At 42.1% G+C, this 24,150-nt stretch overlaps 1 protein-coding gene across 2 annotated transcripts in view; it reads left to right on the forward strand.

Moving 5' to 3' along the window:
* The window catches only part of LOC135907564 (uncharacterized), a 166,265-nt gene that overhangs the window by 130,090 nt on the left and 12,025 nt on the right, over positions 1 to 24,150 (forward strand). For both annotated transcript variants that reach the window (XM_065439241.2, XM_065439242.2), the window contains exon 8: positions 1,173 to 1,293. In XM_065439241.2, coding sequence (XP_065295313.1) covers positions 1,173 to 1,293 — 121 coding nt within the window. The remainder of the gene's footprint in view (positions 1 to 1,172; positions 1,294 to 24,150) is intronic.

Consider the following 24,150-nt stretch of genomic DNA (forward strand, 5'->3'; position numbering starts at 1 on the left):
AGACGTAACGTCTTCCAAGTACCGACGTGGGAGCGGCCCGCATCAGTCCCAGACTGATCCCTCAGGACATAAATAAAGTTCTTCATACCATACCATACCACGCAACTGGACAAAACCGAGGTAATGGGTATCCTTATTGGAGTGAGCCATACTATATTTTGCTTCTCGCAAGTTGATATTCGGTCATTATTCACTCAACTTCTGAAAGATTATATTCAGAATAAAAGAGTCAATGACAAAATTGTAAACAACCCTACAAATTACCGATCCAGCTTTTCATTGGTCAAGTTGCGCAGCACGTTTTTTTTTCGTGGGTTTTATTTTTGAGGCATGGAAGAAAGCTGTTTTATAGCACGTATTGAGCAGCATAAAGCTGGATAGAAAATTTGTGCGGTTAGCGTGTATTTTTGTCATTGAAAGTTTGGCTCTGAAAAAAACATCGCAGAAATTGGCTATGTTTTAATAATTAATGATTTCCTTAGGCCAAATAAAAAAAAAATTCTGACTTGCTGCAAGCCACGGCAAACACAATTACCTTGGTCCTATCCAGCCACGTGGCATGGACATATATATATATATATATATATATATATATATATATATATATATATATATATATATATATATATATATATATATATATATATATATATATATATATATATATATATATATATATATATATATATAGGCGATGAATTCTTACCGGAAGGAGACGAACTGGGACGTAGAAAGCAGTGCCTACATCCACTTGAAACTTTGCCTCATGTTCATCAGCAGAAGTCGGATTCGCGACTAAGGAACTCTCGCCCGGTGCTACAGCAAATTCAGCTTGGTGGCACTGCAAGGGCCAAATCTCACTTCGTATAGTGCAAGCGCCATTTGGACCCCTCAGGCACCAAATTTATATATATATATATATATATATATAAACTTGGCGAAGGTTACCCGGTACTCAGTATGCTAAGCATACTGAGTATGCTAAGCATTACATCGTCATGCTCAATATTGAAGAGCCGACCAATCTAAAGCAGTGTTGGTTTGATTATGACTACTTCATTTCTGGTCATTTTAAGGCTACCAGCTATTGTTACAGGGTTTAGCTGACCTTAAGAGGTTGAATGGAATGGCACCAGAACGCCACTTACTTCGGGACAAATTTACAATTTCAGATTTGATAAAATCAGCCCACTGCTGGGACACACCCGGATTTGCACAGTGCGCGGAAAGCGCAGACATAATAAATATCGAGAAGAAATTTTTCGCACCCAACTGGACTTCAGGAGACTGCAGGTTAGTGTGCTTATTTTGCCTAGTGTCGGCACAGGCTATTGGTTAACGGTATCGTCAATATTAACGGTAACCTAAAGGAACAAATTGTGCCTCAATTAATACGAGAAGTGTGTTTTTTTACTTGCTTTTGCCTAAGGAATATCTGTTACACGGACACTCTTGTGGCTAAACAAAATACTGCTAGAGCGTGCGAACATGTATTCTATTAGAGATTCACGGTTCAGTATTCAATAAAATTCAACGTAGTGTAGAAAATATTCGTCCGGGGTGATTCCACGAGAGGTCAACACAGGTAAAAAATTTCATATTTTTGATTTCATTGAATATTTTATATTTTATGCGCATATCACTAGGTAGCCCTGGAGTGAACGTGGCTTCTCTGCCAAATGAATATTTTTGGAGGAAACAAATAACGAGATTGTTCAGTGTGGGTGTGCCTATTTAATTTACAAGACATTTTCACAAATTCACAACGATGTGAAATACAATGTTACAGCTACAAAGAATACATTCTTGTGTGTAAAACCTAGACGTAAAGAAGGGTCAGCAAGCACTGCTTCAGGCTTCCGTGGAAAACGGAAGTGTTTTACAAAAATTCCTTAATTTGCTACAATCTTCAAAAGTTGCTATATTTACAATTTTGTTTCAACTAAACCAATACATGTAGCCTTTTGAAATTTGCTGTACTGCGAGACCTTAACCTATTCAACAATTTTGTTGAATATTCTTGCTGTATCAGAAATTACCATTTTTACAATTCGCCTCAGATTTGAAGTTTTGACAGAAATGAACGCTATTTAAAAATCAATATAGAATAACATCGTAATTTTTTCTGGAAATCTCGTAAACAACTGTTAACAGGCACGTGAAAAAGAATATTGAAAAACATGTTGCATTATTTTGTTTCTAATCACAATACACGTGGCAGAAATGAGATCTTTTTCAGAATGCAGCAAGGTGCTAAGAAAAAGGGACATCGGGGTAAAAAGAGCGTGCATAAGGCTCTGACTTGCCTAAACTTGACCGTGATTGCGACGTTAAGGCAGTTTTGGTAAACTGTAATCATTATTTCAACCATGCCGTTCTAAAATGTCTGAATTTCCGACATAAGTTCGTAGAGTCATGCCTCTCCTCGGCCATCATTGGCGCCCATGTTTAGTTCACGCTTTCAGATGCGGCTGCTGTAAAAATCGTCTCTTTTGATCGAGTTGGTAGAGTGTAGAAGAATGGGAAGTGAATGCACGGGAGGCGATGAATTCTTACCGGAAGGAGACGAACTGGGACGTAGAAAGAAGTGCCTACATCCACTTGAAACTTTGCCTCATGTTCATCAGCAGAAGTCGGATTCGCGACTAAGGAACTCTCGCCCGGTGCTAAAGCAAATTCAGCTTGGTGGCACTGCAAGGGCCAAATCTCACTTCGTATAGTGCAAGCGCCATTTGGACCCCTCAGGCACCAAATGTGGCATCCGCATCGAATGGTTCACCAACTTTATAGAAGCCTATCACATGTGCTCTTCGTAACCAGCGCGAATGCGTTTGTTGACTTTGCTGCTAAGCAAACTGGAACGACAAAATTTCAAGCTCTCATTTCAAATTTGTCAGCCTATATGATGAACAAATCCCGACGTTGGCGCGAGAAGGGTGGAATAGGGTCAGCACCAACCGCACCTAAGGGAACACGGTTGAACCCAACAGACTTCCAGACCGCTGTGGAATACTATACCAAAGACGAGCACGGATGTTCTCGGTAGAGTCCCAACAAAAAGATGTAGTATCTGTTGCGATTGATGGAAACAAACTGTATGCTGCCAAGATGTTCATGACCTGCTCGGTACGGGGGACATATGGTCTCTTTAAGGAAGCCAATCCGGATACATATATTGGGCTCTCAAAGCTTTATTCTATCCGGCCGAAATAGGTTCTTCTTGCTCCACAACGAGAAGTGTACCTTTGCATATATTGCGCCAACGCCACACAGTGTGTTTCCGCGCTTGAAGAGCTCACTGAAAGTGCCTACACTATTACCCACCTCAAAGAACAATGTCTTTGGACCTCGCCCACGACCGATTGTTTCCTGGGCGATTGTGATTATTGCGCAAATGAGGGTGCTTTTACTACTACAACTTTGGGAATCCCTGAAGAGAGAGAGGTAAACAATGCGGTATGGTAAAATGGCGAGCTCGTCAAAAAGACAGCACAGGCTACTACCTTTCTCCAGGAGCTTGGTGTATGGCTTGTCAAGTGGACCACCCATGATTAAATAAGGGCATTCAAGCATCAGCCATGCACGACGCCAAACGGAATCAACAGCACCGATCCCGTGCCTTTGACTTTGCAGAGAATTGGACAGCTGTTGTGCCGAACGGCGTACAATCATACCATTGGCACAAAAAACAGGTCTCGCTATTTACGTGTGTCGTCACGAGCAGAGGATCCCCTCAATGTTTTGATGTCATCAGTGATGACGTATGTCATGATGCTGCACACGCTTGCTTTGCACTGGAAAAAATCTATGAGTGTATGAAGGAAGAACTTCAACTTGGCAAACACGTTACATACGTGTCCGACGGCGCCAGTAGCCATTTCAAACACAAGTATCAGCTTTACCGGCTGTCACAGAAGGAGCGCACGTCAATACAATAGGCTTTTTTCGGCCAGAGGAAATGGCAAAAACGCTTGCGATGGTGTTGGTGGCTTAGTAAAGCACCAAGCCTCGCTGCACAATCTCAGAGCAGACAGCACTACAGTCATTATAGGTCAGCCGCTGAAATGGTGGCGTAAATGACCGCAACGCTGAAAAACGTAATACTGCTCTATGCAGATGTGGATGAAGTAGAGAACTTTCGCCGCATCAAAAAGAACCAGTGGAAGTCTTAGCCACGTGTTCCAGGCATACGGTCTTGGCACAATTGGTTAAGCGAGCCTGACGCCACCAACTTCGATCGCGTTGTATTAGTGTCTCGCACTCCTGCAGGTAACTGGAAAAGGATCAAGCTTTTCTGAGCGTATGCATCGGCTATGCTCGAAGTTCCTTGTGCCCTCTCCCGCCTCCATGCCGCATACGCCGATCATCAACAAGTTTACACTGACGGATCAGTAAGTCAACAGGCAAGCAACTGTGCCACTGCGTATTGGATTCGCTCCATTCGAACTGCGTGATCTGGCCCTCAGGATCAGCTGGTCCTATAGAAAAATGCGGAAAGAGCTGCCAGTACTGCAGCACTTCGTAAACTTAGGACGTGTTCTCAGCACGCTATCACCGTTTAGCATTCGGTCTTGCCACTACTTCAATGAATAAATAGATGCTCTACTTGAGGCTTTGTACAGAAGGCAATTTCCTCAAGAGTGCGCGGACCAGGTAATGTTTCGCAATAGACCCAAGTATCTGAAAGAGGAAGTCTCGTGCTCCTTTCCAGCTTTTCTAAGAAACTGAACTTTCCGACAAGTGATGATACTTAGGGACTGTGAACTTTTGATTATGTAGTATTCTAACAGTTCCTTTTTTTTTCTTTTTCTTCAGAGGCAGTAAAATAAGCAATCGCTGGAACTATCTGCCAGCTAACCCTGCTAACCCTGCCAGCTAACCCAACACCATCGCCACTCCCACCACCGCCTCTTAGGTTGTATAATGACGTTCATGTAATGACCAGTACGACATTTTTGGAGGCATTTACCTGCCGTACATTCTGTTACCTGTGTACATTTATGCAGAGTTAACTGTTAATTCTGTAGCACAGAAAGAAATAAAAACCCTGCATTAGCAGAAGGCACAAATTATCTACGCTGCAAGGCGCACGCACTTGCTGTTTAATTATATGAGCCACGTAATGGCTATGCTGACGCTTCGTTATTCCCTTTCAAGCGAATAAGTAGCGTACTAAACACACTTTTATGCAGAAGTATTAATTATAAGGTCAACACGCTTCACGTCGCAATTGCGGTCAAGTTTAGGCAGGTCAGAGCATTATGCAAGCTCTTTTTATCCCGACGTTCCTTTTTCTTAGCACCTTGCCGCATTCTGGCAAGGCTCTCATTTCTACCACCTGTATTGTAATTGCAAACAAAATAATGCAACGTATTTTTTAATATTCTTTTTCACGTGCCTGTGAACAATTGTTTACGAGATTTTGAGAAAAACTTACAATGGGGTGTTTTTTACTTTGCTTTTTAAATAGCGTTCATTTTTGTCAAAACTTCAAATTTGAGGCGAATTGTAGAAATGGTAATTTGTAATACAGCAAGAGTATTCAGCACAATTGTTGAATAGGTTAAGGTCTCGCAGTCCAGCAAATTTCAAAAGGCTACATGTATTGGTTTAGCTTATAAAAAATCGCAAATATAGCATCTTTTGACGATTGTAGCAAATTAAGTAATTTTTGTAAAACACTTCCGTTTTGCAAGGAAGCCTGAAGCAGTGCTTGCTGACCCTTCTTTACGTCTAGGTTTTACACACAAGAATGTATTCTTTGTAGCTGTAACATTGTATTTCACATCGTTCTGAATTTGTGAAAATGCCTTGTGCATTAAATAGGTACCTCCACGCTGAAGAATCCGGTTATTTTTTCCTCCTAAAATAGTCATTTGGAAAAGAAGCCACGTTCACTTCTGTGCTACCTAGTGAATATGCGCATAAAATATAAAAGATTCAATGAAATCTAAGATATGAAACTTTTGACCCGTGTTGATCTCTCACGGAATCACCCTCCGACGAAACAAATTGTGACCTCGCACGCATGCGGCTTGCACGAATTGGATGCTGCCGTGTTCAATTTAGAGCAGAATTTCATATGCGGGTTAGCAGTATAGGGGGATGGATACTGTGCCTACGCACAGCAGGGCACATTGTTAAAAGTTGTCGCCCTACATCTTCCGAATGCTGCAGTTTCCGGTTAATGCAGAAGTGCTTTCGATGCTGTGTATATTACAGATTGAAAGGACATTGCTATTTTAAGCAATCTCATCTCGGGCGTTTCCAGATTTCCCTTAGGGGAATGTGCGCTCGTATTGTGCTAATACAACGTGCTGTATTCAAAATTAAACCCCGGAAATGTTGTTGTGAGCTCAGCTAGCAAATTTACGCTTACCAATAAAACCCATCCATATTTCTGGCAGAGTTCAAGCGGACTCTAAGAAATATTTTTTTCACGCCCTCCATGCCAGCAGTTGAGCACCTACGCGAATATTTTTTTACTAAATTGCTTTCTTTTCGACATAACGCAATGGCCAACGAAGTATCAATTTAACTTTTTAACATGGACCTATAACTGGACTCTTTAACGTGGACTCTGTAACTCTTTAGCAATTGGCCTTTCGATTATTCAGCTGCAGGGTGGGGTACGCATTCTACAAATAGAAGATAGTTCATATCCGGTCTGCCCTTTTAATTTTTGTGTACGTTTATTCCGTTCTATCAACGGGAACCAGGTCTATGAGTTGTCATAATTTATCGCCTAACTAAACCAATCTTAAGAGGAAGCTTTAACACCGACCCAACTCCGACGAAATAAATGTAAAACGCAAAAACGTTTTTCTGAGATAACCCCACAACCGAGTTTAATTACATTTGTTGCGTTTGAGAGAGAAAATTAATTCTAGTGACTGTTCGAAGTGGGAATTCTATTTTGGGCCTTAATTTTGTTAAAAAGATTTTCAAAAATTTGAAAGCTTCAGAAAGATAGAAGCACGAAGTTTACAAATTCACAGCTCTGCATCAAGAACAGATATCGCCGTTCTGTGAACGACATCCATTAGATCGTTGAAAGCGCACAAATTCTATATGCCATTTTATATCTTACGTCAAGTAGTTACGCTGTGTACAGGGTTGTGCAAAACTTGTATTTCTATATTACTGAATTTTTAGAGATTCACGTGTAACGTATCAATTTCGTCCGCTTTAGATGCACTATCAGATGCAATTCACAGAATTGCATTATCGTTCTTGGTTGTTGAGTTACAGAGTTGTAAACTTGACAGTTTAGTTCTTGAAAATTTTCGATTTTTGCCAATTTTTAATAAAACATTACCAACATAAACCGAAAATTGTAAGCCAACAGTCACTAAACTATAGATGTTCCTTTTAAATGCAACAAACCTCGTCAAATTTAGTGCACTGGTTGCCGAGAAAATGAACTCTCCTTTTACATGTGTTTAGATAGGCGCGCCCGAGCTAAAGGTTCCTGTTAACCAAAGCATGTTGCATGTGGATCAGGAAGATATCGCTGACGCGTTTATGTATATAACGCGAATGCCTAATTCCCTCTAAAGTAGTCGGTATTATATATATATATATATACACACGCAGGAAAGAGACGACGAACTTTTTCGACGACTTATATGTTCGGAATATAACCAACCCTTATATATAGCTTTTATTTATTGCGAGAAAGCGTTTGATTCGGTCGAAACCTCAGCAGTCATGGAGGCATTACGAAATCAGGGTGTAGACGAGCCGTATGTAAAAATACTGAAAGATATCTACAGCGGCTCCACAGCCACCGTAGTCCTCCATAAAGCAAGCAACAAAATCTCAATAGAGAAAGGCGTCAGGCAGGGAGATACGATCTCTCCAATGCTATTCACAGCATGTTTACTGGAGGTATTCAGAGACCTGGATTGGGAAGAATCGGGGATAAAAGTTAATGGAGAATACCTTAGTAACTTGCGATTCGCTGATGATATTGCCTTGCTTAGTAACTTAGGGGACCAATTGCAATGCATGCTCACTGACCTGGAGAGGCAAAGCCGAAGAGTGGGTCTAAAAATTAATCTCCAGAAAACTAAAGTAATGTTTAACAGTCTCGGAAGAGAACAGCAATTTATAATAGGCAGCGAGGCACTGGAAGTCGTAAGGGAATACACCTACTTGGGGCAGGTAGTGACGGCGGATCCGGATCATGAGACGGAAATAATCACAAGAATAAGAATGGGCTGGGGTGCGTTTGGCAGGCATTCTCATATCATGAACAGCAGGTTGCCATTATCCCTCAAGAGAAAAGTATATAATAGCTGTGTCTTACCAGTACTCACCTACGGGGCAGAAACCTGGAGGCTTACGAAAAGAGTTCTACTCAAATTGAGGACGACGCAACGAGCTATGGAAAGAAGAATGATAGGTGTAACGTTAAGGGATAAGAAAAGAGCAGATTGGGTCAGGGAACAAACGCGAGTTAATGACATCTTAGTTCAAATCAAGAAAAAGAAATGGGCGTGGGCTGGACATCTAATGAGGAGGGAAGATAACCGATGGTCATTAAGGGTTACGGACTGGATCCCAAGGGAAGGGAAGCGTAGCAGGGGGTGGCAGAAAGTTAGGTGGGCGGATGAGATCAAGAAGTTTGCAGGGACGGCATGGCCACAATTAGTACATGACCGGGGTTGTTGGAGTAATATGGGAGAGGCCTTTGCCCTGCAGTGGGCGTAACCAGGCTGATGATGATGATATACTAAACGTTTTTGGCTGGTGGACCAGCCTTGGTCAGAGTACAGCAACGCATGAACAACAGATACACAGCTTTACAGGCACCATATCAAAAGCAGAGGGTGCACTATCTGCAATGACTAGACCATACACTGCGCATCCCTAATCATTATCATTGCGCATTACAAATAATTATCAATGACACGCATTTTGGAATACAAAAAAATGAAATGCAGATGAGCTCAGAATACAATATATACAAACATGACTCTCAGGTAAGTGCCAGCGGTTACCATGATTATGTGTAGTGAAAACAGCTGCGCTCGGAAAGCAGGGTTGTACATTTCTGCCCAAAAATCAAGCTATGTTGTGGTGGCCAACAAGAAAGGACGCAAAAAAATCACGGAGCACCCCTTTACATTTAGACTCGGCGCAGTGGCAATCCCTGAGGCTTCTGAGGTCCGCATACTGGGTCTCGATATTCACCACTCCGGCAGTGGTGCACACTGGCTCCGTAAAACCAGACAGAGTTCGAGAAAAACACTTCATCATCATCATCATCATGATTTTTTTTTATTTTCACCACTCGATACAAGGTGAAAAAGGGAGAGCCGGAAAAAAGCCGAAAATTCTTCGGCTTGACAAAGCTCCGGTCTCCCAGATAGGCATGGTAGCGGCTGGTGTAGCAATACAATCGCTCATAAAGTGTTGATATAAGAGTGGTGTTTTTAAACAGAAATACATAGACATGTTCGTGTTATTACATGGAAACTAGTTATAATACACTTGTGGGAAATAACTCCCAGTATTCAATTACAATCTGTTATCTTGCATATTATTATTTAACACAGACTCCGTCGCATATATCATAAGAATGCAAAAGCAGTGCGTGTGTATATATATATATATATATATATATATATATATATATATATATATATATATATATATATATATATAACAAATTTCACAGAAGTGTACAACAAACACAAGTTACCATCAGGAAACATTCTTTCTTTTTTAGAAATTAGTTTACATACTTGCAAATACATATGTGCGTCCAGGTTAAAAAACAGAAGAAAAAAAGATAATCTGCATATAGACTGCTGCTTTCGTGACAGACACCTCGACAATGTAACCCAGGGCGTCGTCACATCCTCATTTTTTTTTTCGCGAAGACGCCCTTTACAGCATCCAGTTTACAACCCAAACCCTGCCACGAGGTCCGGGCACACTCACTGCCGCGGAAAACGTGGATTGTAGAAATAATAGTTACAAGTGCGAACGTATAAACGCAACGAAAGTACATGATAAGTTCTGCGGAACTGTTAGAGCAGTTAACAATACACATCTATAAGAACAAATCCAATATTTTAGTTTTGTTTAGAGATAGCACATCAACATTTTGTTGGTTGAAATAGTTAGGTAGGGAAGGTAGTGTAAGTTTAAGGCGTTGGCAGCCATAATTAGTACGTGAGAAAAGAATCTGCCATAGTGCCTGGTGACGATATGAATATGTACTTCTATTTTGTTGTAGAGTTGCCAGGGTTAGGAATGAGTCGAGTTTTCCCAGCATAGCATCTCTATAGCTTAGTAACCTTATTCGTCGCATTGCAGCAAAAGCATCTGGAGCTCGTATAGACGTAGCTCGACGGTTGGTGCGTGCATTCTTGCAGCCACGAATTTTATATCGCGCACAATTTCAACGGCTGACTTTGGCACAGCTGGCACAGTTGGAGACGATTAATCGCGCTGCTATGCGCACAATCACAGCACTGCCCCGCATCACTCCGATACCAACCTTACAGGAACATACCCAGCTCAACACAATTGCAGAGCTAATTTTGAAACGTGACAAAGCACGTAAGAAAGCAACTTGTTCGGGCTGTCGCTGCGTTGCATGCACATTTTCAACGCGGCTCTCGGATTGACAATCGGCCCTATCCAATGCCTCCCTGGGAATTCACCAGCATCACAACTAATAAGCCAATGAAGTTACGACGCAGAAATACAACAGGTATTATTGGCGAACACAATATCGTCAATGCAACATGCGCTAACACCTGCAAAGTCTATGCGGATGCTGCCATTCTCCCAGACGGCGGAAGGACATCATTCCTAAGTACTGCGAATAATTTCATTAGCTCCCAGCAGCGCTATTTATCTACGGAAGCCAGCGCTCTAGTAATGGAACTTCAAGCCATCCACGACGCTGTGCAAGATGCGACATCTAAGCTGCCTACCATCAAGCAACTAGATATCTTTACTGATTCTTTAGCGGCTATTCAGGAACTCAAGAAGGTTGATAAGGCGATGGAAATCTGCGAGACAATACACACTATGAATAGTAAAACAGCTACTTGCGTCAAGGTACACTGGATTCAAGGCCATTCAGCGAACCCTCACAACATTGCTGCTGACCAGCAGGCACACTGCCCTCCTAATCCTGATCTTCCGCCTATTCCCCTCCCACCTCAACCCCTTAACTCGCTCCGAGCCCGTAAAGATTTTCTCCGGCCGGACACGCGCTCTTATCCCACTGTGTGTCTGCTCCCTCCCCCTTCACCTTACTAGGGCGGAGGAAGTTGTGCTTAGGAGGCTTCGGGCCGGGGTGGCCCTTACAGCGGCTGTTATCTCAAGGTGGAACTGGTCGCATTTACCAGTGGGTGCTACGTGTCCATACTGCTCCGTTCTTGTGATGGAAGCAGATACATACCACCTAATATGAACATGTACTGGTTTAAAATCGGAACGCTAGCGTCTCCTACTGCAAGCCGGCCTCCGCTACAGTGTGACAACCAGCTATGACCACTGGATAGATGACAACAGATTTCACAAAACACTGCTTCAATTCATACAAAACACAGGCCTCACAGCAAACATATAATACACATATACGCACCACGAATTATGCCTTAAGGGCAAGTCTTTATCACAATAAAAAAATTATGCACACATGCAGATACAAAGGCGTGATGTTTAGCATATGGCATCTCTGAGTGCAATCTCTAATTATCTAAAAATTGACGTGTTAAGCGTACAACTTCGAGCCACAGCCACATACATCAAAAAAGCCACACGTGCAAAAACAAAAATGTTGAAATCATACATGGACACTGTGTGGGTAGTGTATATTTGTGCTCAATCTAAAGTTAGACAAGTTAGTTTTCTTTTGTTTTCATTTATTCTGGATGAGACCGTGTATAACTTATGAATTAGGTAACATTCGCGAAGCTCGCGGTCATGGCTGGTGCGGAATCCAGATTCGAGTATTGTTACTTTGAGATTGTTAAATGAGTGGCCCGGCATGTTAACATGTTTTGATAGTGGTAGATTTCATTGGGATTTTGCATACGACCTGTGGTTGTTAAAACGGATTCTGAAAGGTGTTTCAGTCTAGCCTATGCATTGCATGTGGCAAGTGCCGCACTCGAGCAAGTACACTACGTTATATGAATCACAGTTGAAACTGCCTTTAATAGTGAACGTGAATTGGCTGGCTGTGCTGGTGGCAGTCAATGTAGGTGTTATACCAGCGCAGACTTTGCAACGTGGTTTATTGCAGCGGCTCCAACCGGTCGCACTGGAAGTAGCGATTTTTGAAGACGTTAGTGTGTCACCTATATTTTTCGAACGTGATACGTGACACGAGGTGGCTCAGGAAAAACGGCTTTTTCACCTGTCGCTTTGGGTGAGGATGTTGTAGTGTTTGCGGAATATGCCTGAGACCTTAGGTTTAGATGCGGAATGTGTGAGTATCAAATTAGCCGACTGCGAGCCACTGGGCATGTTTCTGCCTTTAAGAAAGTCCATCCGATCATGTCCTGCCACTCGGTGTATCGCGTCATGGATCATCTTATCTGGATATTTATGGTTGAGAAGTTTCTGCTTGAGTTCCTGGCAACAAGAATTAAAATAGTATTATTCGGAGCATACGCGCTTAATGCGCTGTGCCTGGCCATATAGAATCGCAGTCTTGCAATGACGCACGTGGCTTCTTTCAGAATGAAGAAATTGATGATTATTACTTGTCTTCTTGTATAGTTTTGTGATTAGGCGTCCGTCGGCAATAGTAATCGTGACGTCAAGGAAGTCTACAGACGACGGTGAGTAATGATGTGTGAATTTGATAGCGAGGTGTTTTCGTGTTCTTTCACTTACAACATATGTAGTTTTTGATTTTTCATTTTTTCGCGTGTTTGTAGTTTATTGGGGTGGTTCTTTGGGCACCAATTGTTCTTGCTTTTTCTCAGCCCTATAAAGGGTGAGTTGCATAAAAATTCAAGACCTGTGCGCATATAGGCTCAGTGGGGCCAAATAACCACTCCAATAAACTATAAACAAGCGAAAAAATTGAAAATCAAGAACAACATATGTTGTAAATGAAAGAACACGAAATAGACGTAGCGCATTACAGCGATTACATAGGAGAGTGATCAACTTTCAAGTAAGTTGGCTCATAGGCAAAACGCTGCTTCGACGCGAAGAACAATTGCCTAACGTGTGTGTGAAAACTCGGCAAGGTCGTGCGAGTTAAGCGCTAAACCGGGTATTCATGACTAGAATATGAATACAAAAAACGCTCACCTCGTGTGCATTCTTCGCTTTCCTTCGTTCTTTATTGACATGTTGGGCTGCCTAGGGAAGAAAAACACTCACTAATAAAACAAAAACAAAAATACACTCCCTCATGTAGGCCAACCCGAGCAACTTATACCAGGTCTATTTCTTACAGATTCTTTTCTTGCAGCCTCACAAAACATACGAGAAATGCGTCGCTACAGACGTATTCTCTACCCAGAGGGACATTATTTGCAAGAAAGACCGAACAAGTTCGTTCGCTAATTAGATAAATTATATTTTTACCTCCTTTTGATTACGCACTTTAACGCATACTTTATACTAGAAAGTTAAGGGCACGCTTATTACGATTTGTTAAAACGCGAAAAAAATTTAAATTAGAAGGCAAAACAAGAAGAAAAAGAAAGACAAGAAAGCTAGAAGGACAATAGCGAGCGTCACTCGTAATGAAGAGAGCGGGTGACGCTATTTCGTGTTGTTGTCGTCCTTTTTCAATTCGATTCACGCCTGAATAAATCGTAATACTTATACACCAGGACGCCGAACAACAAGCGCTGATAGGTCAAAGGGCATCTTGATAAAAGTTTAATTACGTGTTTCTGCATTTCAGCATGACCATGTAGACCGAATTAACTGGAGTCAAATTATTCTCTCAATTTGCCTCAACGTGCAAGCGGCAAAACCGACGCGTGGTTCATGGGGCAACCCCCAGTTACGTAATAGGGGTGCGCGAAATGAAACTCAGTCACATGGTGCGATGAAAGGCTGTGCATCGGGCCTGATGCGGCAGCGACCATGTGTCCAAACAGAAACTGCGCAAAGCGCCAATCAGAGCGTGGTCGTGCGGAAAGGGAAGTGCTCGGGGGCAGCTTCGTTTCACGCCGCACTTTTGCGCCGCAAGAGGCTTGGACGAAGTGCCGCGCTACGCGGTGCCGCGAGCGCTATCAGGTAAATTGAACGAGCAATTGGAAGCCAGTCATCTCTGTCCACGTGGCCATTTTGACGTGTAGTAACCACAGCTAGGTTGTCATCACCATTCCCTCCGACATTTTATTATGAACGTACGTTTTAGTGACTAAGAAGCTAATTATGGTAAATAGATTGTCAACTGAACAATTTCCTTCTTCTTTCAAGTGAGGTCCACTAGGGCAGATTTGAGCAAACTGTTAGAATATTTATCAAGACAAGCACACCCACAGGAAACGCCCGACACACAAACACGCACGCAGCGTGCGCACAAACGCACATACACTATACCTCAACGACAGCGAAGCTGGAGAAGGGAAGAATTTGCAGTTTTGCTGTAGCCCGTTCATTTATTTATTATTATTATTTTTTGCAGACTAATTCCCAATACAATCACGTCGGTATGTAGAAGTTCAATTTGTCTGCAAGAATCTCTCTACCGGAAACGCAATATACTTGGAATTAATGTTTTTCATTTGGGAGCTGGTTCCAAACTTTGAACGAGTCGCCTTCTCTGATGGCGCTACTTTCCGTCAGTGCGATTCGCCGCCTTGATAGCGTACGTGTGAAGGAAGGCGTAGCATGATCCGCCCGCAAGAACGCGCCGCTAAGGGTCGTGTACTTAGATTTAGTTGCGCCTTAGTGAACCCCAGGTGAGAAGATGTACTCTGGAGTTTCGGCCGCTGTGTGCCTCATAATGACATCGTGTTTTTGCCACTTAGGCAATTTTTCTTTCCAGAAATCGACATCGTAACGCTTCGTGCTCCCAAGTCCCCAACTACAGCGAAGCTTTGAAATGTGAACTCTTGTTACTGACAGGATCACCAGTTTTGCGCATATTGCCATGCATCATTTCACAGGCGAAAACATTCAAAGTTAGGATACAAGAGGACAAAAAGAGAAATGGCTTGCTTGTCTGTGTATGCAGGTAAAGTGTCGCTTAAACCTGTAAGCCAACAAAGAATGTTTAAGCTTTAACTTTAAAACGGGCTTCTTATAATGCAGAATGTCGCCCTGCTTTGGCTTGTCCACCCCACCAATATATATGTGTGATCGCATCATAATATGTGTCACAGGATGAGAACCTCAGAATTCATTGACCACAGTTGGCCCAATTTCCATTGAGACATTTCTTCAGCGAAAAATTATGCCAGCAGAACGCCCTTATTGTTTACCACCCCAGGATATTTACGCTGCGAAGAAGCTAACAAGAATAACATGACGTGAAATTAAAGAGGATGCAAAGCTCTGTTCCCACAGAGAGCGCGATTCAGAAATCTGAGCAGTTGGCAAACATTCCGTCTTAAGATATTTATTTATTTATTACAGAACCCACCGCACCAGTGTGGCATTACAGTGGGAAGGGGGGGCGGGGGGTTAAATAGTATATACAACAAACAACTAGTAAAGTCATTTCATAATAAATGCAAAATTATTTACGGCACAACATGTACATACTGAGAAACACAACTTAAGTTAATAACGGAATATGTTATCTCAATGAAGAAAAAGAAAGATACATCGTCAGACAGCATTGGTCCTTAGAGCAGAACTTCATTCATCAAAAGAACATGTTATAACAAGGAAGAAAAAAATGCATCATTAGACAGAATTGCTACACAATCCTGCGGTAACCTGTTCCAGTCCGAAATCGTCCTGGGGAAAAAAGACATTCTTAGCATTTCGGTTTTGCATCTTATTTCGCTTACCTTATTCACATGATCTAGACGTAAAGATACATAATCAGGCCTAAGTATGTACTTATCGCGTTCAGTAACAGTTCTAGAATGAAATATGTTATGAAAGAACTTTAACCTAAGTGATTTTCTTCGTTCCTCTAATAATTCCCAGCCAAGGTTCTCTTTCGCACGTGATACGCTGAAATGCCTAGAGTAATTACGGAACACAAAACGAGCCGCTAAATTTTGCACTTGTTCTAACTTTTGTATGTCAACCTTTAGCCAAGGGTCCCATACAGTGCAAGCATAATCGAGGACAGATATAACATTCGTATTATACAGGAGTTGCTTAGTTTCCGAAGGAAAATGTTTTGCATTTCGTCGCAAGAAACCTAGTACCCTACACGCCTTGGCTGAAACGTATTCAATATGTCGGTGCCATGACAGATTGGAGGTAAAAAAAACACCAAGATATTTGAACTCGGATACAGATGACAGCTGTTGAGTGCTTATATTGTATTTAAATTAATGAGGAGTACGCTTTCTTGTAAAAGACAGGTGAACAGTTTTCAGCAAATTTATACGCATGCCCCAACCTTGTTCAGGTCCTCTTGCAAGGCAAGACAATCATTTTCATTATGAATAACTCTATATAACACACAATCATCTGCGAATAAACGTATAGGAGATGAAATACCAACACATATGTCATTCATGTAAATTAAATATAGGAGAGGGCCCAGGACGGATCCCTGTGGTACTCCTGATGTTACCTGAATGTCATCGGAGTGTTGGTTGTTTAAAATACTTTCTGGTGCCTTGAGCTTGAATATTCCTTAAACCAAGTAATAACTGATGTGTTTAAATTATACCATGATAACTTCTCTACTGATAAATCGTGGGGAACAGCATGAAAAGCTTTCTCAAAATCGAGAAAAACCGAATCAACAGAGCAGCCGTTATCTAATGCACTTGCTATATCATGTGTTAGTTCTGTTAGCTGGGTAACGCAGGAAAAACCTATACGAAATCCGTGTTGCTGAGGACTTAGAAGTGAGTATCTGTTTAAGTGGTTTATATAGCTAGTAATAAGGATATGTTCAAACACTTTGCAAACAATACATGTCAAACAAATGGGTCGATTATTGAACACACTGTTACGGGGTCCAGACTTGTGCACAGGGACAACATTTGCAGATTTCCGATCATTAGGTAAGGCACTTTCTTGTAATGATTTATCAAAAATAACGCGAAGATATTTTGAGACAGAGTGAGCACACGATGATAGTAATGCAACAGGTAAGCCATCAGGACTGCAAGCCTTACCAACGTCCAGCCGCTTTAGTATCAGTTCAATTCCCCTCTTATCAATCAAAATGTCTTCCATTGGTTCACCACCTATTTTGCCAAGATTCGTATTCATTTTGCTGCTGTTTCCACGTGCAGAGAACACCGAAGCAAAGAATGAGTTGAAGCATTTTCCTTTAGCCAGATTTTCGTGAACAACGATGCCAGCATCGTCTAAGGGGGAATTGATAAGTCGTCTTTTCTATTCATTTTGATAAGCTTGCAGAATACTTTAGGCTGGTTTTTAATTCGCGAGGGGAAAGAGCCGAAAAACTTTTCCTTGGCCTGTTTCACTGCTATTTTCATGTCTTTTGTAAGGTGATGCAATTTAACTTTTCTTGTGGCCGACTGGTTCATTTTGTAGCTAGCGTAAGCATACTGCCTTCGCTTGGTGATTTTGCGTACTTCCTTCGTATACCATGGCTTACTTTTGCCACACCGTGACTTCATCAACCACGATGGAACGTATCGTTGCCGCAATTTAAAGATTTTGCTTTTAAATATGCGCCACAGTTCATGCACGTCATTAGATTCTGATAAGGTTTCAAAAATATCGTAATATGCGTCCAGTGCTCAACATATGTCAAGTGTACGGGCTTTTTTGTAAGCATATATGCGTCGCTGGCCGCAGTTAACAATTTTAGCGTATGTGAGGTTCATGTTACAAACGACAGCGTTATGATCCCCTATTCCAGGTACTATCGTTGTAGAGTGCACTACCGTGGGAAGGTTAGTGAACAGCAAATCTAATGTATTATTTCCTCGAGTAGGCTCTAGCACCACTTGAGATAATGCGAAGGAGTGGCGTATCCTTATCATTTCTTTACTCGACGCATTTTTTAACTTACCTGTAATGCCAGGTCGGGACCAATCAATTTCAGGTAAGTTAAAGTCACCACCTACGAATAAGATATCGGCGTCTATTGTCTCCATGGTATCAGACAGGTCACTCAGTACCTTAACCGGGCTTCCAGGTGGGCGATAAAACGAACACAATGCAAGAGATTTCCCGTTCTGTAACCTAAGTTGAACCCATACTGACTCATTTTGGCCAACATCAACGTCCAGCTTCCGGGAGTCGACTGCCTCATGAATTAAAATAAAAACGCCTCCTCCACGACGACCGCGATCCATTCTATAACAGACGTAGCCTTCGGGAAATACTTCGGTATCACCTATATCGCCGTCCAGCCGCGACTCGGTTCCAATTGCTGCAGTTGGCTTCGCAATTTCCAGAAGACTAGGATAAACGCTGTAAAAAAATTCCTTGAGTACATTTGGAAGGTATGGGCGCTGATTCTTCGGCTTGACAGAAAATCTTCCACTAAACGTGAAACGAGGGCATGCGCAGGAATGCCTCTGCAAGCGCTGGATGATGATGATGACGATAATGATGATGATGATTTAGTGACATCCCCTTTAAAACGAGACGGTGACAAATAGTCACCCAGCCTGCTTTATTATTCAGGCATAGCATACGTGTTTCTCACTCCATAATTTTTGAATACATCTCCTTAATCTTTCTTTCTTCTTCCTTGTTTTTCTTCTCAAAACTTGTCTCTACATTATAACGTTAGGTATGCCTGCAACGGATCCAGTCGTATCAATTTCTTCCCTGTTCCTTCTTCCACCAATGCTATAAATGTGCATTGCTTATCTCTACTGCTCACCGGCTGATGCTTCTGTCCACTTTAAATCCAAGAAAATGTGCATTACCTACCGATCTAGCTGGGTGAATCCCTTAGCATTCCATTAGGATGTGCTGAGTGGTCATCGGATTCTCGCTGCATTATACACATGGCTCAACTTGTTGCAAAGATTTTCGCCGGTATGTTTTTGTCCTTACGAAACCATCTCGAGCGTCAAACAGCAAGGCGCTGCCCTTTGTGCTATAGTACAGATTTTCCCTTCTAATTTCTCTCTTCTCATTATTGCAGATCTCTATGGTCTTTTTGTTTCGATTCTTTACATCTAATTCACTCTCTCTGTTTCCCTCACTTTCTTTTTGATAACTCATGGTTGTCCATTTACACTCTCAGTTGACCTGTACTTCAACGCCTACTGTCTTGATATCTTCCTCCATTAGGTGTCCACGCTTTCAGGTACAGCTGCCTGTGCACTTTAGCCACCCACCTATTTTCATTCAAGTTCCCGAGTCTTTCTTCAAAAGTAATATTACTCTGCTCATTTCAGACTTCAAAAGAGGCGCAGCCAATGTACCCTGCTCTGCCTCATTTGTGGTTTTACCGTGGCCTCCCAAAGCCAACCGGCCTACTAATTTTTGGCTAACTTCCAGTCCCGGCAAGATATCCGATTTTAAGCTTCGAATAGCATTTGTGAACGTTAGCGCTGGCATCATTATTCCTTTGTAGATTTCACTCACCACCTCATGTTTATTGTAGCCACAAAGTGATGTGTGTTTCATTATTGCTCCGTTCCGCTTACCCTTTATTTTCAGGTTATCTGGGTGAGTGCGTGAATAATCCTTTACTTCGTTTGTGTATAAGCTGAGGTATTTATACTGCTCAAATATGGGTATGACTTGCTGGTGAATTGACATCGCGCCATTACTTGTTTTTTCAATAGAGATCATAATTCCCGATTTCTGTGTGCTTAACTTATGACTTACATTTGTCGATGCATTGCCATACATATTCGTAAATATCTGTAAATATTTTGCATTGTCCGAGCGGCACTATATTGCCCGCATACATCAGTTTAAGGACCTTCAGTTGCCCCATTTGCACATGTAGTATAAATCAAACCTTTATTCACTGTTTTTCAGTCATATTTCTATGGGCTTAACACAAAAGCGTGGACAACGATAGATAAAGAGGACATCCTGGCTTCATTCCTTGGTGAATTTCCACCAGTTTATTACATTTTCGGCCTTCCCATAAAGTTTTATTCTGTTGTCTCTACATATCTCCCTCAGAAGATCGACGAAATAGTGGTCTATGCCTTCGTGCTCGAGAATATCCCATGACAGTTCCCTGTCTACGTTATTCTAGGCCCCCTTAGTATCCAGAAATGATGTTCATAAGTCTATCATGAGCTACTCAAATATCTATAAACTGCGTTAGTACAAACATATTTGCTCTCAGCATGCGTCTGGTTCGAACCTACTCTATAGTTCACCCGTGCAACGTTTGTCTCCACCCACTGCGACAAGCAACATTTTATGGCTTGCATTGCCATTATATATGGGTCATTACACGCCAACTGTCCCAACCTTGGCGCTCGACCTTCAGCGATTTCTTTCAAAAAAATTGAGGACTATCTGGTTAAAGCAAGAAGCCTGTCTGTAAAACATTGTTGCGAAAAAAAATTTTGCAGCACCGCTAGCAACATGTGAAGTTTTTTAGAAAGCTTGAAAGCATGAGTCGTAAAACGCATTGTCAAAAAACTCTCGCTGCTTAAATAAGGCGAGCACTTGATTTTCCCTTGAGAGCGAAGATAGGCTTATCACTTAAAAAAGGTGTTAGCTATTGTTACGTTTCTGTGAGTTTCTTATACGGCACTAAATATGCAAAATTTGGTGCATATCGGGAATTTTCTTGCAGAAAGATAACTTTTACCGAAAGGTTACATTTCATAGCGCCTAATTTCCAGCAAGTTGTACTGTAAGTGAAAATAATTTGGGGCGAATATAACGTGAAATGTCCTGTACAGCTGGCGACAAATTTGCAAAAAGTCAACTTTAGCCTATGTTTAATCGTAAATTTAGCATTGAGGTGTTCGGGGTGAAAATAAGCTAAATAGTGTAATGATTAGAAACATTCATTGTCTATAAACTGAGAAACACCTATCAAATTACTTTTTGTTTTAAGCGACAAAAACAATTTTGAATTTCTGTTATACCGGTCTCCGTGCTTGCGCGTGTTTCCCCTTCGTAGGAAAGCGTCCTAGCGGTAAGTAGAGCTTGCGCAGACGCAAACTTTCTTGAGTCGATGGAGGAACATCTAGACAAGATAATCTGCTCCTCAACTTTCTACTTGAGTGTTTTATTAGAAATTATTAGCCTAGCCAATAAAGAACGCGAGCCCCAATAGAGCGCATTTAACCGGATGTCGCCGTACACCGGCGGCCTGCACAGTGTCGTCACGCGGCATCGGAAAGTTACGCCGGTGAGTACAGAGTGCAGTTAGGTACACTAAGATTTAGAAATGGGCGAAAACTTTGTGAATGAGAAAACAATTTGTTGCTTTGTTACGGCGAATATGTAGCAAATATCGGCCAACACAATCGTGTTTTAGTGACCATAATGGCAATGATGCTAGAGGAATGATGTCGACTCGTCATTAAATGTTTTGGCATGCTTTAGTTCAAACTACTGCATTTAAAGCGATGATGGAAAGAAAGAAACACGTTTAGTTGCTCCTCCTCTCTTTCTTGCATTTAAATGTTAAATTCAGACCGAATGAGGCAGTCCGCACACCTTTGGAAAGCGCAGGATTTAACATCCAGTCTGCGATAACTAGATCCTTACAGCATTTGCCTTTGTGGATGAGGTTCACCTTGCTTTCGTGCCGTCCGACGAGAATGGCGGATTCTTCGTTCTAATCACTGGCTCCATGGCATTAGGGAGCAGCACCTTGGTCTTTGAACTGAGGTTTTCGATTAGCAGTATTGTGATTTCATGGGGTCCTGCGGCAGTGTTATTAGGGACATTTCCTTCTGCTCTTCTTCCAGTAAAATAATTATATGCCAAATTTAGATCTCCAAGCCTTCTTTATTGTTGCTGGATCTTAACTACGCTTTGTCTTGTGCCGAAGGTATTCCCCACAACGTCTCAGATGTACCGGTGCGCATCGTCTCCTTCAGAGGGGTTACCGTATTGATCCCCTATATCCGTTTGAGAATTTTTATTTGCAGCTCCGTGTGGTCTTACATGGTTCCAGAATCTTCTAGCGCGCCTGGGCACCTATGAGTCCTCGGCTACCAACGCCACCTAGGGCAGCCGGGTGCGCGCAGCCCATTACACTTTTTTTGCTGGAGAGCGCGCCATATCGGAGCAACACCGGCCCACGCGCGCAGTGGCGGAGCCGATCGGTGGTTCTTACGAGAAGTTATTATCGGAGCCGCACCCGACTACGCGCCTGCCACCGACGCCTTGGTTATCTGGCTGCTTCGGGGCTCCGACGCAGACCGCAGTTGCTGGCCGTTCTTTCACTCACATTTGGCACGGGCGCTGGATAAAAATTGACAAGTTTGATCGAGTACAGCTAGCGCTCCAGAACATCGCCACACGCCGTTGGCACAGAACAACTACTACAAAACTCCCATTGACAGCTTCGTTCAGAAGACATTCCCTTACGTTTTTGAATGGTGTTTAAAATGTAATTTGTTAATCCGTGTTAAAAACGAGAACCAAGAGGGTAAAACAGAGAAATAGGGCAGGGATGTTGACAAGACAAGCCCCTGGTTTACTCGTCGGTGCTGGGGGCTAGAAAAGTTAGAATGGCAAAAAAAAAGAATAGAAGAAGAGAGGAATGCTGCGAATGTGTACCACGCAGTCAAAGCACCACCCAATCAAAGGCGATCGCAAAGGCAGTCGTTTTCAAAAAGCACAAGGCTGTTTTCACTGTCTTCTGAGCAAATGATCGGTTGGGTTGATATTCGGGTAGAGTCTTACGCCATGTGCAAGATCAACTATTCGCCTCAATGAATTGGACGTCTTTTTATGTCAAGGAGAGAACGGTGGCACAATAGCGCGTGCACGTTCTCCTGGCAGGCGGCAGACGTCACTTGAAGGACCGTCAGTCATTGCAATTAGTGCTGCGATGGATGACGATCAGGTGTTCCTGTTAGTGCTGAATAAGCTCTCCTGAAACCAACTCGCAAACGCAACCGACACAGAAGGAACACCTCGCATTTGTAAAATATGGGTTCAGTGGCATTCTATTTTGCGAGCAAACCAGCTAAATTGTGTTTCGCATTTTTACTTAAGCACCAGTTGTCGTATTGTAGTTAGTGGTGGTTGTTGCTTTTGCGCAAGACTTTGAGTTTCAAGGATGCACACAATTTGACAAAACGTGTACAGTGATTTTACCAAACCAGACAGCTCTTTCGAAGTTGCTTTTATCGTTCTGTGGTTGCTTCTTCTCTGTGTCTTCAGTTCACTTGAATCAAAAAGCTGGTATCAGGAGCTTTACTAGGCGCCTACATACTGTGATGAAGCAGCAGTTTCAACAGATCGGAATTATCATAGAAATACAAGGGAACGTAAAAGCTTATTTTAAGGAATGACAAAAAATTGAACATTTTACAAAGTAATATGGTAATTACACAATCGTGAATATAATATGACGGTAAAGGAGGCAATGGTGCCAAAGCTATAAACAAAATACAAAGGAATGCAGAACAAAACGAGCAGTGAGGACATAGTTTTTACAAGTTACTGTGATTACACGATAGTGAATGTACACAATATATTAGGTAAAACAAACAACGACAAGAAATAGCATTAGAATATACTAAGAATTTCGAAGCCAATGTTAGTAGATCAAAATGCCAAAATAACTGCGCTTAATAAAAGTCTTGTCGTAGTTGACTTCAAGTGTAATGCTGAATGTCGGTATACGTTTTTCATAAAAAGTGAAATTTGTGTCCTAACGCCTGCAATATATAATTTGGGTGGCAGCTTGGCAGAAACCATGTAGGATCGCTGCTGGAGTTAACACGTTTGCTGTGAAAACATAATGATCGGGTCAGGTGATGTAGAGGTCGCCACAGTTCGGTCCCTTTTGTTAGGCTACCGCCAGAGTGTGGCGCCCTCTGTGACTTGTGTGTGTGTTCGTGCCCAATAAAGAGGGGTTACCCTTTTCATCTGAGCGAGCCAAGTATACGTGTAGGTCTATCTCTG

This window comes from Dermacentor albipictus, chromosome 1 (assembly GCF_038994185.2).
Source record: "Dermacentor albipictus isolate Rhodes 1998 colony chromosome 1, USDA_Dalb.pri_finalv2, whole genome shotgun sequence".
NCBI classification, from domain to species: Eukaryota; Metazoa; Arthropoda; class Arachnida; order Ixodida; family Ixodidae; genus Dermacentor; species Dermacentor albipictus.